At 34.0% G+C, this 16,616-nt stretch overlaps 2 protein-coding genes across 4 annotated transcripts; one reads left to right on the top strand and one right to left on the bottom strand.

The window, feature by feature from the left end:
• Positions 1 to 1,914: 1,914 nt before the first annotated feature.
• LOC101894280 (lamin-B receptor) lies at positions 1,915 to 9,134 on the bottom strand. 2 transcript variants are annotated; one of them, XM_005187085.4, is made up of 3 exons: positions 8,963 to 9,134; positions 5,246 to 5,675; positions 1,915 to 4,014 (listed from the first exon to the last, which is right to left on the bottom strand). In XM_005187085.4, exons 2-3 carry the CDS (start codon positions 5,600 to 5,602, stop codon positions 2,173 to 2,175), a joined length of 2,199 nt encoding a protein of 732 aa, XP_005187142.1. In that variant the 5' UTR covers positions 5,603 to 5,675; positions 8,963 to 9,134; the 3' UTR covers positions 1,915 to 2,172. The 2 variants fall into 2 exon arrangements, with proteins under 2 accessions (XP_005187142.1, XP_011294016.1); XM_011295714.3 differs by having other exon boundaries at positions 1,915 to 3,957.
• Positions 9,135 to 10,783: 1,649 nt separating this feature from the next.
• On the top strand, positions 10,784 to 15,926 carry LOC101892977 (transport and Golgi organization protein 11). 2 transcript variants are annotated; one of them, XM_005187076.4, is made up of 3 exons: positions 10,784 to 10,934; positions 11,252 to 11,999; positions 14,906 to 15,926. In XM_005187076.4, the coding sequence occupies exons 2-3, from the start codon at positions 11,457 to 11,459 to the stop codon at positions 15,176 to 15,178; spliced, it is 816 nt and encodes a 271-aa protein (XP_005187133.1). In that variant the 5' UTR covers positions 10,784 to 10,934; positions 11,252 to 11,456; the 3' UTR covers positions 15,179 to 15,926. The 2 variants fall into 2 exon arrangements, with proteins under 2 accessions (XP_005187133.1, XP_058982207.1); XM_059126224.1 differs by lacking the exons at positions 10,784 to 10,934; positions 11,252 to 11,999 and adding an exon at positions 14,662 to 14,813.
• Positions 15,927 to 16,616: the final 690 nt, after the last annotated feature.

Raw genomic sequence — 16,616 nt, 5'->3', positions numbered from 1 at the left:
TCATCGAATCACTAAACTAATAAATAAATTTATGAATAAATTATTTACAAAATCCAAGACGAGACACATAAAACTAAAAGCTATGAAAAAATTTTAAACTAGAGAAAAAAATTTGAGAGTTTGGCAGACCAGAAAAATACACTTAAAAAACTAGTGAATTTGTTGTACCATGGTTAATATGGCTAATTGAGCAAGAAAATTGTTTTAAAAATATTTTTTTTTTTTCAAACTCTTATTTGCAATTTTGTTGCCTAAGAGCCTAAACTTATCTAAATAGTTATAGTAAATTGATTTAAAATAAAATTTGTTTTTAATATAATTACGTTAAAGTCAATTGATAAAAAAAAAAAAATAATTGCCTGCAACAGCCTAACAAATATTTATGTTTTGTTGTTATAATGGTGTTGTTGGCTAAGTATTGTGAGAACATGTTTTTTTGTTTAAAATATATTTTATATATGTGTATATACAAGATGGTGTTTTTGTAAGTTATTTTTATGTAGAAAATATAAGAATTTGACTACACTAAATATTGAATGTTAGGGTTTTTATTGGATTTTTTTTCATGGGGGGAGGTAACAAACTAGGCCCAAAAATTTTAGAAAATATTCAAATAATTTGCAAACTGTTTGAAAATAGAACAGTGTTGGCTTGTTTGTCCGGGATACCATAGTATTTTGTTGTTGCAAAATGGTCAGGCTTAATAACTTTATTGTTGTTTTTATAAAAACAACAAAACCAAAAAAGACAAAATAAAACAAGGGAACTGACGAAGATTGGTGGCTCTTTCCGAAACCTAGGTATTCCCTGCCTTACCCCCCTGGTAAGGTATTAAGGTAGGTATTCCGCTATTTGAAAATATTTAAATTTTTGAAATAATTTTACAAAATTATAAATAATTTAAGAAAAAATAAAACTGAAAAGCCTAAGAGGCTTTTAAAAATTTAATTTTTTTAGAAAATACAAAAATAATTTAAACAAAAATATTTTTAATGATTTCCAAAATGTTTTTTAATTATTATTTTAATTAAAAATTAACTTTTTAATAAAAATTATTAAAAAAAGATAACTTTTTAATTTAAAATGATTAAAAAATTAACTTTTTAATTAAAAATTATTAAAAAATTAACTTTTTAATTAAAAATTATTAAAATTAATTTTTTAATTAAAAATGATTTAAAAAAATTAACTTTTTAATTAAAAATGATTAAAAAAATTATCGTTTTTAATTAAAAATTATTAAAAAAAATAAATTTTTAATTAAAAATTATTTTTAATACTTGTCAATAATGCGTATTTTAAAATTTTTTAAATTATTTTAAAATTAAAAAAAAATAATTTTAATTTTTTTAATTCTAATTTTTGGGGCTTTTCTTTTTTTTAAATTAATTCTAAATTTTCTAAAAATTATTTTTAGTTTTTTTTTGTATATATATAATTTCAAATAAGTCCTATATGGTGTAACAAACTAGGCCCAAACATTTATATAATATTCAAATATTTTGCAAACAGTTTGAAAATATTTAAAATTTTGAAATAATTTCAAAAAAAAAAAATTAAATAATTTTTTAAAACTAAAATAAATTTTTAGCATTTTTTAAATTTTTTTAAAAAGTAAAAACTCTTTAAGATAGTTTGTAAAAATTCAGAAAAAATTTAAATAATTTTTAATTTCTAAAATAATTTTTAATTATTTTAGTACATTAAAAAAATATTTTTTAATTAAAAATTATTTATAAATTTGTTTTTTTTTTATCAATAATTCAAATTTTTAAAATTATTTTAAAATTTAAAAAAATATATTTTTAATTTTTTTCATCATTTTTAATTGTTTTTTAATTATTTTTAATTTTTGGGAATTTTCTTAATTTTTTTTATTTTTCAAAAATTTCTTCTAAATTTTCTAAATATTACTTTTTTTTAAATAAGATCCCTCATTTTTTACTACCCCTCCCCAACATAGCCATCACATAACATCCAAAACTTAATGTAGTATTAAAAAAAGTACTTTCCAAAAAAAGTTCTTATTAAAAATAACAAATCTTGGTCAAATATCGGTTTTCAAAAAAAAAAAATATTCATGGATTTAGCAACATGCCTCCCTATATAAACTAAAAATTTGTCCACAATTATGTTCTTCATGGAAGAAGATTTTCATGCATCCTTGTCGCTTTAAAATATTTTAGGTATTAAATAATTCCGAGCTATGCTACGATAACGTACCCATGACGAGTGGTAACGTGACGAATTGCGGGCATTGACACGGAAACAGCGATGCACCAAGATTGCGACAATCAATAATAAACTGACCAGCGGTGGCCAAACAAAATTCATGGCCAGCGGAAGGGCCAGGGCGATCAAACACAAAATATCACCCAAGTAGTTGGGTTGACGCAAACGACCCCACAGTGAGCCGAGCAACAAACGTCTGCCCTGGAAGGTGTGTATGGTTTCGACATTCTGGAAATGTGGATGATTAGGCTGCACGCGATATTTGTATTTAATGGCATTGCTAAAACGTTTCAATGCCAAGCCGAGAAGTAACAAGGCAATGGGTATATAAATGGCGAAATCACATTTCAAGGGTGTACGATTTTCCGAAAAATACTTAGCCACTGAGGTCACAAGCATTGGGGTGGCGGCATAACGCAAGAGCAAAAGACAACCAAATCCTTCACCCTGCAACTCGAACGACGAGGCCAAATGATGTTCAAACACAATCGAATCCAAAACATACAGCAACAGCAAACCACTACACAACAGGGAGGTTGTGTCAAATTTGGTATTTTTCAAAAAATATGAAATCATCTCAACGCCTCCTTCCACCTCCTTGGGCAACCAGGGAGTTTGAATATTCTTGTACAGCAACGATACCACATACAGGTAAGAGCTCACCAAGGAAATGCGATAGAAAACCAATTTGAAATCAACCAAACCCAACCATTTGGGATTTAGCTGTTTGCCCAAAGCATAGTCAATCAAGAAATTTCCCGATTTAGCATAAATATTGCACTGGGAATCCTGTTGTTTTAACAAATCCGAACGGTAATATGCCCATAGCGCCAATACGTATGCATTCAACAGACTATAGATGCTAAAACGTTGGAAATTCTTGATAATAAAATCAGCCACAGGATAGCCAAAATACACGGCAATGGCATAGGCCACGCTCAGGACAGCAGTGATGGGCAAGAGATTAAATTTATATTCCAATGCACCGGGTAAACGCACACCTCGGCCAAAGAGCACGGCCGATAATATGAATATACCAAAACAAAAGGCCAAAAACACACCCACAGCTTCAATGTGGAATATTTTTGCCAACCAACTATTGGTATCCAATATGGCATTATAATCTGGTATTTTAAATTCACATTTACGATCGCTGCAGGTCCATTGTAAGTAGTACACCACAAGGGGAGTCAGCAGCATGAGCAAGCTTGCACCAAACCACCCACCAAATTCACTGGGTATTGGCAATTTACGACAAAATGAGCCAGATTTTCGTGCAGCAGCATTGTTGGCACTAAAACTCTTGAAATTGTCCTCTTCTTCATAGCCATAGCCAGCAGCAGCAGAACCTTCATCCTCCTCATGGATAACATCTTCGTGTTCATTTGTTTCTGCATCTGAAAATTCTGCAGCCTTTGAATAGCGTCCACCACCTTCACCATCGTAAACGGAACGTGATACAGAGCGACTGAAACGACTTTCGGCATCTGTACGCTGGCTGGGTGTGTATGAGCCTTCACGTCGTTCCTCGCCATCATCGCCGCCACCGCCGCCGCCTAAAGAGAAGGTCTTCGATACGGAACGTCTCAGATAATCGGTTAATTTTGCTATATCCGATGATTGTTCACCGCTGGATGTTCGTATCTCAACAGTTTGTATTGTTGTTGAACTTTGATAGGTACTTTGTACCGATGATGTTGTTGTAGTTGTTGCACGATTCGGAGCCTTTGTTGCGGTATTTGTGGTAAGTGTTGCAGGCAAATTGGTGTGTGACAGGTTTGCCTGGAAGAGAAGTTATAGATAATTAGTATTGGATATAAGACAATAGAAATGAAATATTGAGAAGATTGGGAAAAAGAGCTTCCGGAAGGTTCCTGAACATTTTGTAATCTAGAAAGAACTTCAGAATAATCTATAGAAGATAATTAGAAGATCTTTGAGTGTACATAAAAGCTAAAGAGGGTCTTCTTTTTTTGTCGGAAAGAGCTTTAGAAAATGGTTTATCCTACAGAAGAACTTCGGAAGATAAGGCAAATTGGTGTGAGGTAGATTTGCCTGGAAGTGAATATTGCAAAAGCTTCAGAAGGTCGTCTAACGAAAAAACTTCAGAATAATCTATAGAAAATATGAATATCTTCCTTAAGGAGATATTTTTTCGGGAAGATCTTTAGAAAATTGTTTTCCATTTGAAGAACTTCATACCTTATTGGGTATAAAATATTGAAAATTACATCTTCAGGAGTGCTTTGGAACGTATCCTATCTTATAGAACTTTGGGAAGTGTTATATCCTTCAGAAGGTATTCCCCTATATATCGAAGAGTTTAAAAGTGCTTCCGAAAATCTTCTAATCAATGAAGAGCTCCAGAACACACTGAGATTTTTTATCCTATAGAAGAATTTCTACACTATAAAACATATCTGCTTTGGAAGAGAGCTTCTATCGTATATCCTATAGATTTTATGAAGAAGTCTTTCGGAAGCTTATCTATAAAAAATAATTACAAAAATCATTAATAATTCTTCTACGAAAAGATCTTCAAAATAAAATTTCTATGACATCCCATTAAATCTCGGATTCATATCTCTATTCCCAGTGTAAAACGTGATAACGAGCATCAATATTTTTGTTGTTATGGTTATCTCTTTATGCTGCCACAATGTAAACAAACAGATAAACGAAATATATTAAATAGGTACATAACAACACAACAACAACCAAAGATACGTCGCTTTACACATGTTTCTTCAATCATCCAGAACAATTATTATTATTGTTGTTGTATTTGTAAAGAAGCTTATCACTGTCAAGTGTTACAACAAGAATGCGGTCATATACAGCCAGCAACACAATAACAGCACTACGATAAATAATTCGCACATAAACTTGTTTCCCCCACCTCTACTTGCATCCGACCACAACACAAGATGCCAAAAGAAATGCTAACTTGTTTCTACACATAAATTAGATTGAACTTTACATTAGAAAATTACTATCTTGTCTAGGAACTCACCTCCTTTTCCTTGTTGGCTGTCCTTTCTGTTCGTGGCTCAACGGTAACGGGTATAACAGTTACTGTGGGTATCGTTGAACGCGGTCTAGATGAACGGGCCGGTGAGATGCGTGCGCTACGTCTGGATGGTGATGTACGGGTTACACGTGATGGTGATGTTCGGGTTACTCTTCTGTTGGCCGTAATATCTGTCAATGTTTCGACACTGGCAGCCGCCTTACGGCGACCCCCCACTGTGGCGGTGGCTGTTGTTGCTGGCGCAGCTGCTGCTGGGGCTGCTCGGGATCTTGTAGATGTTGCAGCAGCAGTCTCTGGGACCTTAGGTCCTCGTCCTCGTGTTAAACGTCGCGACTCCATTTTTGTTAATTTTGCATGTAATTCTCCTTAAAATTCTTAAATTTCAGATTTTTTTCGCTTTTTCTCTCCTTATCTATAAATAAATGGAAATTATTTTTAGTTTTTTTTTGTGTTATGTGAAAAAACTTGTCGGCAAAATAGCTCTGGCTGCTGCCTTATATTTATGATTTTTTTCCCGCCCAACACAGTAGACTGCAGAGGGCGAAGCCGATGTGAAATTCTCGGCGGCGGCGGCTAAGCATAAAAAAGTCGGCGGCGGCTAAAAGTCGACTGCAGCCGAAAGAAAATCGGCGGCGGCGGCTAAAGCAATATACGGCCGGCGGCGGCTAAAAGTCGGCTACAGCCGACGACTTTAACGTGAACAAATAATTTCGGTTGTTTTAACAACTGTCAATTCATTTAATTTAAAATAAAAATGAAAATATAAATTTATATGCACATTTGTTGCTTATAGCACATTAAAAATTATAATAAAAATACTTTAATTTGATAAAAATGGTTCGACGACCGCCTTGTTATCGTGAACAAACAATTGTTTCTTTACTGTTGCCGGATGCAGGTTGCTTCTCTTAGCATTTACACAATTCCCGGCATATGAAAATGCTTGCTCTGAAGATGCTGATGTGGCTGGAATTCCAAAGCACATATTTGCTACAGTAGCAACATTTGGAAAGATCTATAAAAAGTAAATGGTCAAAACGTAACCTGCTTAAAACAAGTTTAAGATGTGAATCTTTAACGTACTTGTTTGTTCTGTCGCCACCAATCTAGAGGCTCGACCGCCTCGACTTTCATTTCCAAATATTTTCTTATTTCTAACTCTACGTTATTTTGTACATTAGAAGGCGATGGTCCCATAAATTCCAACATTCTTTGACGACTAGCTGATATTTTCTGCAAGTAAAATATACGTCAGTTAAGTTTACCTTTACATTTATTAAAACATAATACCTGTTTTTTTGCATTTGGTTCAGTGCTCGTTGATGGCTCATTTAATAATGTGTCATCGATTTCCTTTAATTTTTCAATTTCTTCCATAATCAAGTTCTCCTTGGAAATTGGAGACAGAACATCATGCACAAGTTCCAAGGAGTTTGGCGATTGTTTGGGTATCTGTAGTATATATTTATCTAAAACAGGCCAGTTTTTTTGGCATGGGTCCATAAGCGCAGCTACAACATACATTCTATATACTTTGAATCGCTTCGTGAAGTTTTGCACAGCGAAATTGCATAAATTGATTGTTAGTTCAAAAGACGCTTTTTCTTCTTCATTCTTCATTGAGGACATAATGGATTCCTGAAAATAAATACACGAAGATATCGTCGGATAATCTTGGCCTTGAAGGTGTTTTGTGGCGTCCTCAAAAATTTTTAAAAACGTGCCAAATTCCGTTATAATTTGCTTTTCCATTGTCCCAATCACTAACAGTTCCTTTTTAGCTTTAACTAATGCTACATTTATAGTGGATATATTATTCGTATAGCTTTGAATCATTGCAAGCAGAGAGTTCCAACGTGTTGCAACGGAATTTTTCAAAGAGGTGTGGTGCTTGACGTTTAAAGTTGCTTCATATTGTTCAGTAAAATAGTCATCTCCATGTGGAAATTGTTCGCAACTATCCAAACTCTCCAAAATTATTTCAACCTCTGTAAATATTTTTTCTAAATCGTTTTGTTCCTCCATATTTTGAATATTTGATATTTCTTCATAGCTATACATTAAGCTGCTATAAATTTTTTTTAATTTTGATATTATGTTATTAATATTTTCAAATGACTTGTTGTTTAGTATATCTTCCATCAAAAATCTGTGTAAAACATGAGCCATACAACCATATCTTGGTATATTTTTAATTTTTAAAGCTGAAACGATGTTGCTTCCACCATCAGTAACAGCACATATGTTTTTTTCCAACAGATTAAATTCACATAAAGCTTCTTCAATTTTTTCTACAACTGCTAGTCCAGTGTGAGGTCGTGGAAAGATCTCTGTCTTGAGCGTTACAATTTGCATTTGAAAATTTTTGGCAGAAATGAACTTTTATGTTTATGTAAGACAAGTGCTTATGTTTATCTGACCACATATCCAATACAAGTGTAACATTTTTGGGCGACTCTTTAAGGCTTGTTTTTACGTGGTCCAAATATATGTTATAAACATCGTTTAAAGCCGTCGTAGCTATTGTCCTATCTGTGGGGAATATAGCCTTTGGGTTTAAGAAAGATACCAATTTCTTAAATCCTGGCCTTTCAACAATTTTAAACGGTTGCAAATCCCAACAGCACATTTCGGCGACCCGGCGAGCATTTTGTTGTTTGTTGTTACAACTTGTTGAGGATTTCAATGCATTTTGTGTCATTGTTGAACTTTTCAGGTTATTTAAAGATTTCACGTCCAAGTTATGTACAGCTCGTAGATGGTTCATATAATTTGTGGTTGATGTTGATTTTCCAAAACTAAAATCATAAACATTTACACACATGCGAATGGAAAAAATTAGAAATTCTTACCTTTTTAAATTGGTCTTTTCATCCAAACACAATTTGCAAAATTTATATTTTTGAAGTATATGCCTCTTTTTAAAATAGAGATCACCAAAATATTTCCAACACATTGATATACCACCTTCATTTACAACAACCTTTGCCAAATTTTTAAATTCATTTTTCTTTTTAAAAAGATCTTCATATTGAGATACATCTGCATATGGAGAAATATTGATTTCAGTATCAACAGATTCGTCAGAATCGGATTCTGATTTAGTCAAAACTGTTTGACCCTTTCGGTTAGCGGAAAAATAATTTTTAATATTCCTTTGGCACATTTTGCATTCTTTTCTTTGAACAAGCAAAAACACAACGAATCTTTGGCAAACAATATGGTTGCCACTCCATCAAAATTCGTAAGTTACAAAAGGTTGCCAAAGGTTTTGTGATAAAAAAACAAATCTACAAAGTCATAATACCCTTACCACTATGTGGTGTAGGGTATAATTAATATAAATAGCCTACACGTTTTTGCCTCTCGAAGACGAGTGCACAATGTAAATTATCGTCCAATAATGAGCATTATAATATGTTAATTTATCGATAAGATTAAAAGACATATTTATACAAATTTGCTGTATAAATTTATATTTTTCAACGGCTTAGCCGACTCAGTCGGCTAAAAATTTGAGCCGATGAGAGCCGCATACATCAGCGGCGGCTCAGATCACTTAAAAAAAGTCGGCGGCGGCTGCACGCCGACTGCGAGCCGATCGGCTTCGTGCTCTGGTAGACTGTACCATCCTCTTCTCACACCACTTTACAACAAAAACGGTGAAATTTCTCTTTTCATCTCATTATTTACACTCACTTTCAATTTCTTTTATTCTGTTTCATATGCACACACGCACTTTTATTAGTTTACTTATATTTTCATAAATATTTATATATTTATTTGTTATTTTTGTCAAGCCACTAATTTACACCGACAAATTAAGTTTGTTCTCTTGAAAGTGACGCCTGCATTTGTCAAGGCTGATGCGAAATTACAAGCGGCGATAGGAATTTATCGTTAACGATAACTGTACAGATGCGTTTGACACGCGTGACTTTTGTTGCATGATAATATGCAAGGGAATGAAGGGATATGGCAACACATTGAATTGCATTATGAGGAGGTATTTTTCATGAACCGCCAATAATATGTTGGTTGTTTTTTGTTGCACGATTTATTTAATAATATGATTTGACATTTTAAATATCCCTGTGACAGTTTGAGACTCAATAAGTTACAATTTGGAACGTAAAGGAACAGTTATACTTGTATTCTTGTGTTTACAAGATAAAAGATGTATTTATCTGTCAAAATGAGAATCTCTGTATTAAAAAGAGAGAAATGAAAAATTCTCTATGAAAAAAAATGACCGAAAAATTCGAAAAATAAATAAAACATGTCAAAAATTAATTGCAAACATGTCAGTCAATAAGAAGCTGGCAATCATACGAGAATAGTGTTCCTTTTTGTGTTTTTATTATTTTGGCAGCATGTTTTACTATTTTTCATTGCTACAAAAATAAAGCAAAAATACGCTCTTAGAGTTGTCGGTGGCTGGAAAAAAAAAAAACTAAAAAACTTTTTTCGTGGCTTCAATAGCATTACCTTCCAAGTCAGAAAAGTCATGTATTTTTAAGCCGCAACATAGATAAGTGTTCATCACTGGTGTAAAGGTATAAACTTAATGCGCGGATTGAATCGTTAACAAGTTTAATATTTCCGATAAAACAAAAACCACCGGGGGAACGTTTAGTATCGACAAGTCCGCCCACTTGTGGCGGCATTTTAAAATATAAAATGGTTCAAAGCTTTGGTTCTGCTATAATCTATTTTATTACTCTTAACAATATTGGGAGGTACTGTCATATGGGGACTACGTGAAAACGTGGACCTACATGGTGCATATACGAACTTAGCCTTCTATCTCATTTCGTTCGAAAAACAGTGTGGGACATCGCTAAATCGACTTAGAACTTTACGCCGATCAAGAATATATATATATACTTTGTTAAGTCTAATATGAGTATTTCGAAGAGTTACAAACGGAATGACAAAGTTAATATACTCTCCAAAGTATTGTGGAGGGTATTGGTGAATGCTGGTGAATTATGCCAACTGTCAGTAGTGATTTTATGTGTGAACGTTCTTTACTCTATTTGCTAATACGAACCATGGTATAACAGCTTCGTAAAATAACAGCTTCGTAAAACTACAGAAATACAGCCCTGATGCTATGCCCGCTTCCTGTCAGAATTATTCAAAATTATAGGCAACAAGTTGTTTTCATTTATTTGGTATTTTTTGTTTCTTCCAATCATTGATTTTGAAAATATTTTGTTTTGATTCGGGCACACTTCAAAAACAATTGTAATCAGCTGGGAGCTCTACCTTACCCTTTTATTGTACCATGGTATTGACGATTTTTTGAGTTGATTTTTATTTTGCTAAAGTTAAAAGTCGATCTATAGATCCCTAGATTAAATTAATGATTTGATATGTCAAAAAGCCGTAGGAAGGCTTAAAAGTCAAATATATGTCAAATGATATACTTATTTCATTTCTTTTTCCACTTCTACCCAGTTTAGTTTGCTTGGCGCTAATTCATCGCCCAATAAGAATCGGTCTTTAGAACCCTTGCACAATTGATACACTTGTGGTGAAAAAAGGCGAGTGGTGTGTAAAGTAAATACCCAATGACAGCTGCATTGGTGAAAAAATCGGTCTTTAACTTTTTTTATGTAAAAAAATTATAGAAATAATATAATTGCCGAGAAAGTGTGCAAAGAATGTAAGTAGAAAAAGAACAAATAAAAACAAAAATATTAAATTAAAATACCCCCACACACATTTGACGTAACACGTTTAGTTTGTGGGTATTCTCGAAAAAAATTGAAGCAAAATTTCCTTGTTCTATATAAAAATTTCTGCGTTTGTTCTTTTCTTTATTTTTGGCACCAACCAATACGACAACGACGGGGGCCACTCAACTATCCATTTGTGGTTTGGATTAATATACATCAACGCCACTGCATTACCTTAACAAAACTTCTTCTTTTGTGCGTATAATTATGTGTGTATTGGTATTTAACAAATCATCCTGTTTAGAAACGAACAAAAGCAGCAACAACAAGAAGAAGACGAAGGAGACATAGAACAAAGTGAAAAAAGAAGCAAGAGGCAAAGGGCCGCCAACGTACGGATTTTGTTTTATAACCAAAGAATTGCACACACAAACACACACACGCAGATATTTGTACAAACCAACAACAAACGAAACCTAGCTCGAAATAACAAAACACACAAAGGAACAATGGTAACTCCCCAATCACCTACTCGCATGTTCAACGGACTGGACGATGACATCTATAGCGAATATGCCCACGAAATCACCGATAAAATGCGTGTACCCAAACGCATAAAGGCCACCGGTGAATACTCTGACGAGGATCGTTTATTATCCAATCAAAACGGTATGATCAATTCCTGGAATTATCATGATAAAATCGATATGAATGTACCGGATCGTATTGTTGTGCTCGGACACAATCAGCACTTGGAGACAAGATCAGCCCCGCGTGAAATACAATTGGAAAATGAGATATTACCCAAAAACACGTCCGAATTTGTACGTGTCCAAACGCCACCGCGTACCATAACCCTAAACGAACATCACTTTCCATCGGCGTCCGAGGAGAGTTCACCAAAAAAGCTCCTAATGAACGGTGACGATTTGGATGATGATTTCGATGACGACGTTGAACGTCCACCGCCGTATGTGAGGGCAAATGGTATGTCACATGCGGTTGTGGGTTTTCATCCGAACGATTCTAATTCGGTGGAATCTGATTCTCAGGTGAGGTGGATGGAATTGTTAATTGTTTGGTATTGTTTTATGTGAGTTACATGTGACCCTATACGCTCACTCTAATCGCCTGTATTAGTTAGGAAGACAAAAAAATGATAAGCAAAAAATACTTTAGGGGCAGAAGTTATTAACTAATGTTTTATTAGTGTTTTCTTTTTTTTTTTCTTTAGATAAGAGCATTGATTTGGAAATTGTTGATATGGACTTATTTAACAGTCTATTTGTAATGTAGAGGGCAGGGGGAGGTTTCTTTGATCAAGTAGACTATTTTGAGAGGCCTTATTTTAACTCTTTTAAAGGGATGCATAAAAGAACTCTGAAGCAAGGCAAGAGGCCTTATTTGAACTCTTTTAAGGATATTCATAAAAGAACTCTGAAGCAAGGCAATTCTATGGTCGAAATAGTCATCGAAGAGCCTCTATAGTATACAGAATGGACGTCCAACCCTATGGCGATTTAGCCATGTCTGTTTGTCCATCTGTTTAAAGTATGATAGAGCTTGCCCTATTAAAGATAGCTTTTTTGAAATTTTGATCAGACATTGTTATGTTTCCTAAGACGTTTAGTACAGATAATGGAAGCTATCGGTCGATGATTGGGTATAACCCACATTAAACGGTGCTTTTGGATTTTCGGCATTTTGCGCGGCTGGTGGCTGCATTAACTCCTTTCAAAAAAATATGCCCCGTAGGTCCACTTTGTGGTATAGCCCCCTTTAAAAGGTTCCCTCCTGCTTTTCTAAATGTTAGAGGTTTCAACCTCAATTTCCAACAACTGACTGATCAATGGGTCATTTAACCCCTCGCAAAAAATCTTAAATATTGGTCCACTTTTAGGCGTAGCCCCCACATAAATGTACCTCCAGATTTTTCAGTATTTTGGATGGTCTATGCCTCAATATCTAATCAAATAAGCCATAATTCGGTATTTCGAGTTCCCAGTGGGTAAGTTAAGCTCTCGCAAAAAATATTCAACAGAGGTACAATTTTTCGGTAAAGCTCCCAAAAAATATGCCCCGTAGGTCCACTTTGTGGTATAGCCCCCTTTAAAAGGTTCCCTCCTGCTTTTCTGAATGTTAGAGGTTTCGACCTCAATTTCCAGCAACTGATTGTTCAATGGGTCATTTAACCCCTCGCAAAAAAATCTTAAATATTGGTCCACTTTTATGCGTAGCTCCCACATAAATGTACCTCCAGATTTTTCAGTATTTTGGAGGTCTATGCCTCAATATCTAATCAAATAAGCCATAATTCGGTATTTCGAGTTCCCAGTGGGTAATTTAAGCTTTCGCAAAAAATTTTCAACAGAGGTCCAATTTTTCGGTAAATGGCCTTACCATTTAGAATGGCCTCACCATTTTTGGTATGTTTTGAGGTCTTCGATCATAAGTCGATTTGGTCATAAGTCAAGTTTCCACATGAATCGGAAATCCCTGATACGGTCTTCTATATTGGAGACCTCTCATAAAGAGACTTCTGGGACGATCATTGGTGTGATATCCATGAGGTTGGGGTCTCATAGCCCACTTTGCACCTTTTTGAAATTTTTTGTAGACCCTCAGCCTGGCCATATGCAGAGGGTATATATCATCTGATACGGCCAAAACGTGCTCATCTATTTGGAGTCTATCTAACGATGTCCGTCCGTCCATCTCGATGGGAGTATCCGATTTGATTCAAACTTGGTACATCGTAATATTAGCATTAAACTCAGAACGAGTTCGGAGATGGACAATATCGGTCCACTCCTTCTGCACAATTTACTGCACAGAAAGAGAGAGGATACCCTGATTTTGCTCCAAACTTTGCATATCCTAATATTTGAATCAGTGCTAAGTCAGGTGTGAAAATGGACAATATCGGTCCACTCCATCAAGTACCTTCCCCACAAAGGGTCAAAATTTGGAATAAATATGACTCTTATAAAATGTGATCGTAATATTATCATCAAACTTAGATCGAGTTCGGAGAGGGACAATATCGGTCCACTCCTTCTAGTACCTCCCCCACAAAATGTCAACAAAGAAAATAATTTACTGCACAGAAAGAGAAAGGATAATCCAATTTTGCTTAAACTTTGCGAATTCTAATATTTGCATCAGTGCTAGGTCAGGTGTGAAAATGGATAATATCGGTCCACTCCATCAAGTACCTTCCCCACGAAAGGTCAAAATTTGAAATAATTACAACTCTTGTAAAATGTGATGTAAGTGTCCGATTGCTTCAAATTACACACATCACAATATTTTTATTAATCCAAGGTCTGGTGTGAAGATGAAATATATCGATGCACTCCTTCTGGTACCTCCCCCCACAAAGTGTCAACATTTTGATTATTCATGAAGCTCATAAAACATGAAAATAACATTCGATTCCATCCGAGTCCAAATCTGTCTCTTTGTAATATTTATATCAGTCTTAGATCAGATACGAATTGCCCAGCTCCTTCAGAATCTCCCCCATAAAGGCTCAACAGTTTGTATAATCATAACTCAGGGCTGGGGGTATACATCTCTCGGCAAACCGGACTGATTCAATTTGACTTGTTCAAAATTTCATTTTTTTTCCTTTTCAAAATAAAAAAAAAACAACTTTTGATAGACATTTTTGATAGCTTGCCAAAAGAAAATTTCTATTGCATTTCCCCCTGGCATTTTGCAAAAAGCAAAGGACAGAAAAAAACACATATTTTCTAAACAACTTGCAAGGCGTGCATTCAAAATACACACACACGCATCTATATATATTTCTTGTGAATAATTTCAAAAATAAAAAAAAAAATATGGTGCCCAAACAAATTATGGTATCTATTCCAAAATTTTTGCATCTCTCTGAATGTTTTTTTTTTCTATTTTTTTCTAATTTTCTATTTTTTTTCTTTCTTGTCTTTAACAGCTGACAACAGGTGGCGCCAGCAAACGTTCCCAGACTGTTCTCTACAATCCCAATGACACTTCCATGATTAGCCATCGCGAGGGCACACCCATTGGTGATCTAACACCCCACGAAGAGATATTGTATTTGCGACGTCAATTGGCCAAACTAAATCGCCGGGTATTGAATATTGAAATCAGCAACGAACAACGTTTACAGCGGGAGAAAATTGTCTATTGTCTTGGACTGGCATATTTTGTACTTAAGGCCATTATGTGGATAAATCGTAATTAAGTGAAGCGAAACGGCAGAGAGGGAGGAAGGAAGGAAGGAAAGAATCAAAGAAGATAATGTCAAGAAGGTTAAGGTGTAATTGAAGGGCAAGAAACGAAGAAGAAACACTAAAACTAAAAGTAAAACATAAACACTCAACAAAAAAAAAAAAAAAAAAAACGCAGGGTGCTCTGGTCAAGGCACCTCCCAAATTCAACTGCATAATGGCGTTAAGAAGGACGAACGACATTGGTATGACATGATGATATGATGAAAGCTCCAATATGGTCAGTTTATATGCAAGGTGCCGGTGCCTGTGAGACTTTATAAAATATATAATCTCTTATACTACAAAAACAAACAAACAAATATAAAACTAGTTGCTGCACCCCTCCCCCCCACATTTTGGATGAAAGAAAACAGAAAAAATACATTTATTACATTGTGTGATCGTCACATTTATACGGATTCAATGGGCATGTTGTTATAATTATTAAAAAACAAAAAGATAAACTATTTTAAAAATTACATTTATTTTTGTTTGCATTTTTTTTTTCCAATTGTTTGTAGAAATGAGTGAGACACAAGGATATCATTTTTTTTTTTTTTTTGGAATGTTATAAGCAAATTTTGTTTAATTCAATAATGTTTATATAATATAGTTCTTATTACTCTGTTTTAAACAAGAAAGGCTACCTAGTATTAGTTCACCAAGAAAAAAAAAACAAAAAGAATAAAATGTGTGAAACACCATCCAAACCAATCCAAATCGAATTGTAACTTATTTTTTTTTTTTTTGATTTCCTCAGTTTTCCTTAATTTGTACCAAAATAAATCCCCTTCCCCATTCTGCTTTTGGTAATTTATATATATTTCTTATCTATACTTACTTTCCTGCCATCCCACAAGAATCTAATTTGAATTTTCGTTTTTCGTCTGTGTTTTTTAAGCAAAACCAATTTTTTTAAATCCAATATTAAATAGAACATACAAATAAAACAAAATAAGTTTTTAAATAGTGTTTAGTTTAAATAAAAAAAAAACATAAACAAGTTATTATGAAATTTATTATTATTATTAATATTATATTTACTACCTAAGAAACTTTGTAAATTAATTTAACAAAACAAAAACTAAAAAGAAAATAATTTAAAAATAAATTATTTTGTCCAAAATCAACCAGACAAAATGGTACAATTACAAAACAAACAAACAAACAAACATCCACAAAATAGAACCACCATTAAAATATAAAAAAAGAAATGACTTTTAATTTGGCAAGCGGAGGAGGGCGGGCCTAAGGACCTAGGACGGACTTACATTGGATAGGTAATCTTTATAGATTTTAGTATGGAACAAGTTAAATAGTATCAGTCGGTTTTGCCAACAGATGTATACCCCCCCCCCCCAGCCTTGAGTTATGATTATTCAAACTGTTGACCCTTTATGGGGGAGATTC

The sequence above is a fragment of the Musca domestica genome, unplaced genomic scaffold (assembly GCF_030504385.1).
Source record: "Musca domestica strain aabys unplaced genomic scaffold, Musca_domestica.polishedcontigs.V.1.1 37, whole genome shotgun sequence".
In the NCBI taxonomy this organism is placed as follows: Eukaryota; Metazoa; Arthropoda; class Insecta; order Diptera; family Muscidae; genus Musca; species Musca domestica.
The sequence above is the reverse complement of the archived record's forward strand: the minus strand, read 5'-3'. Positions and strand labels throughout refer to the sequence as shown.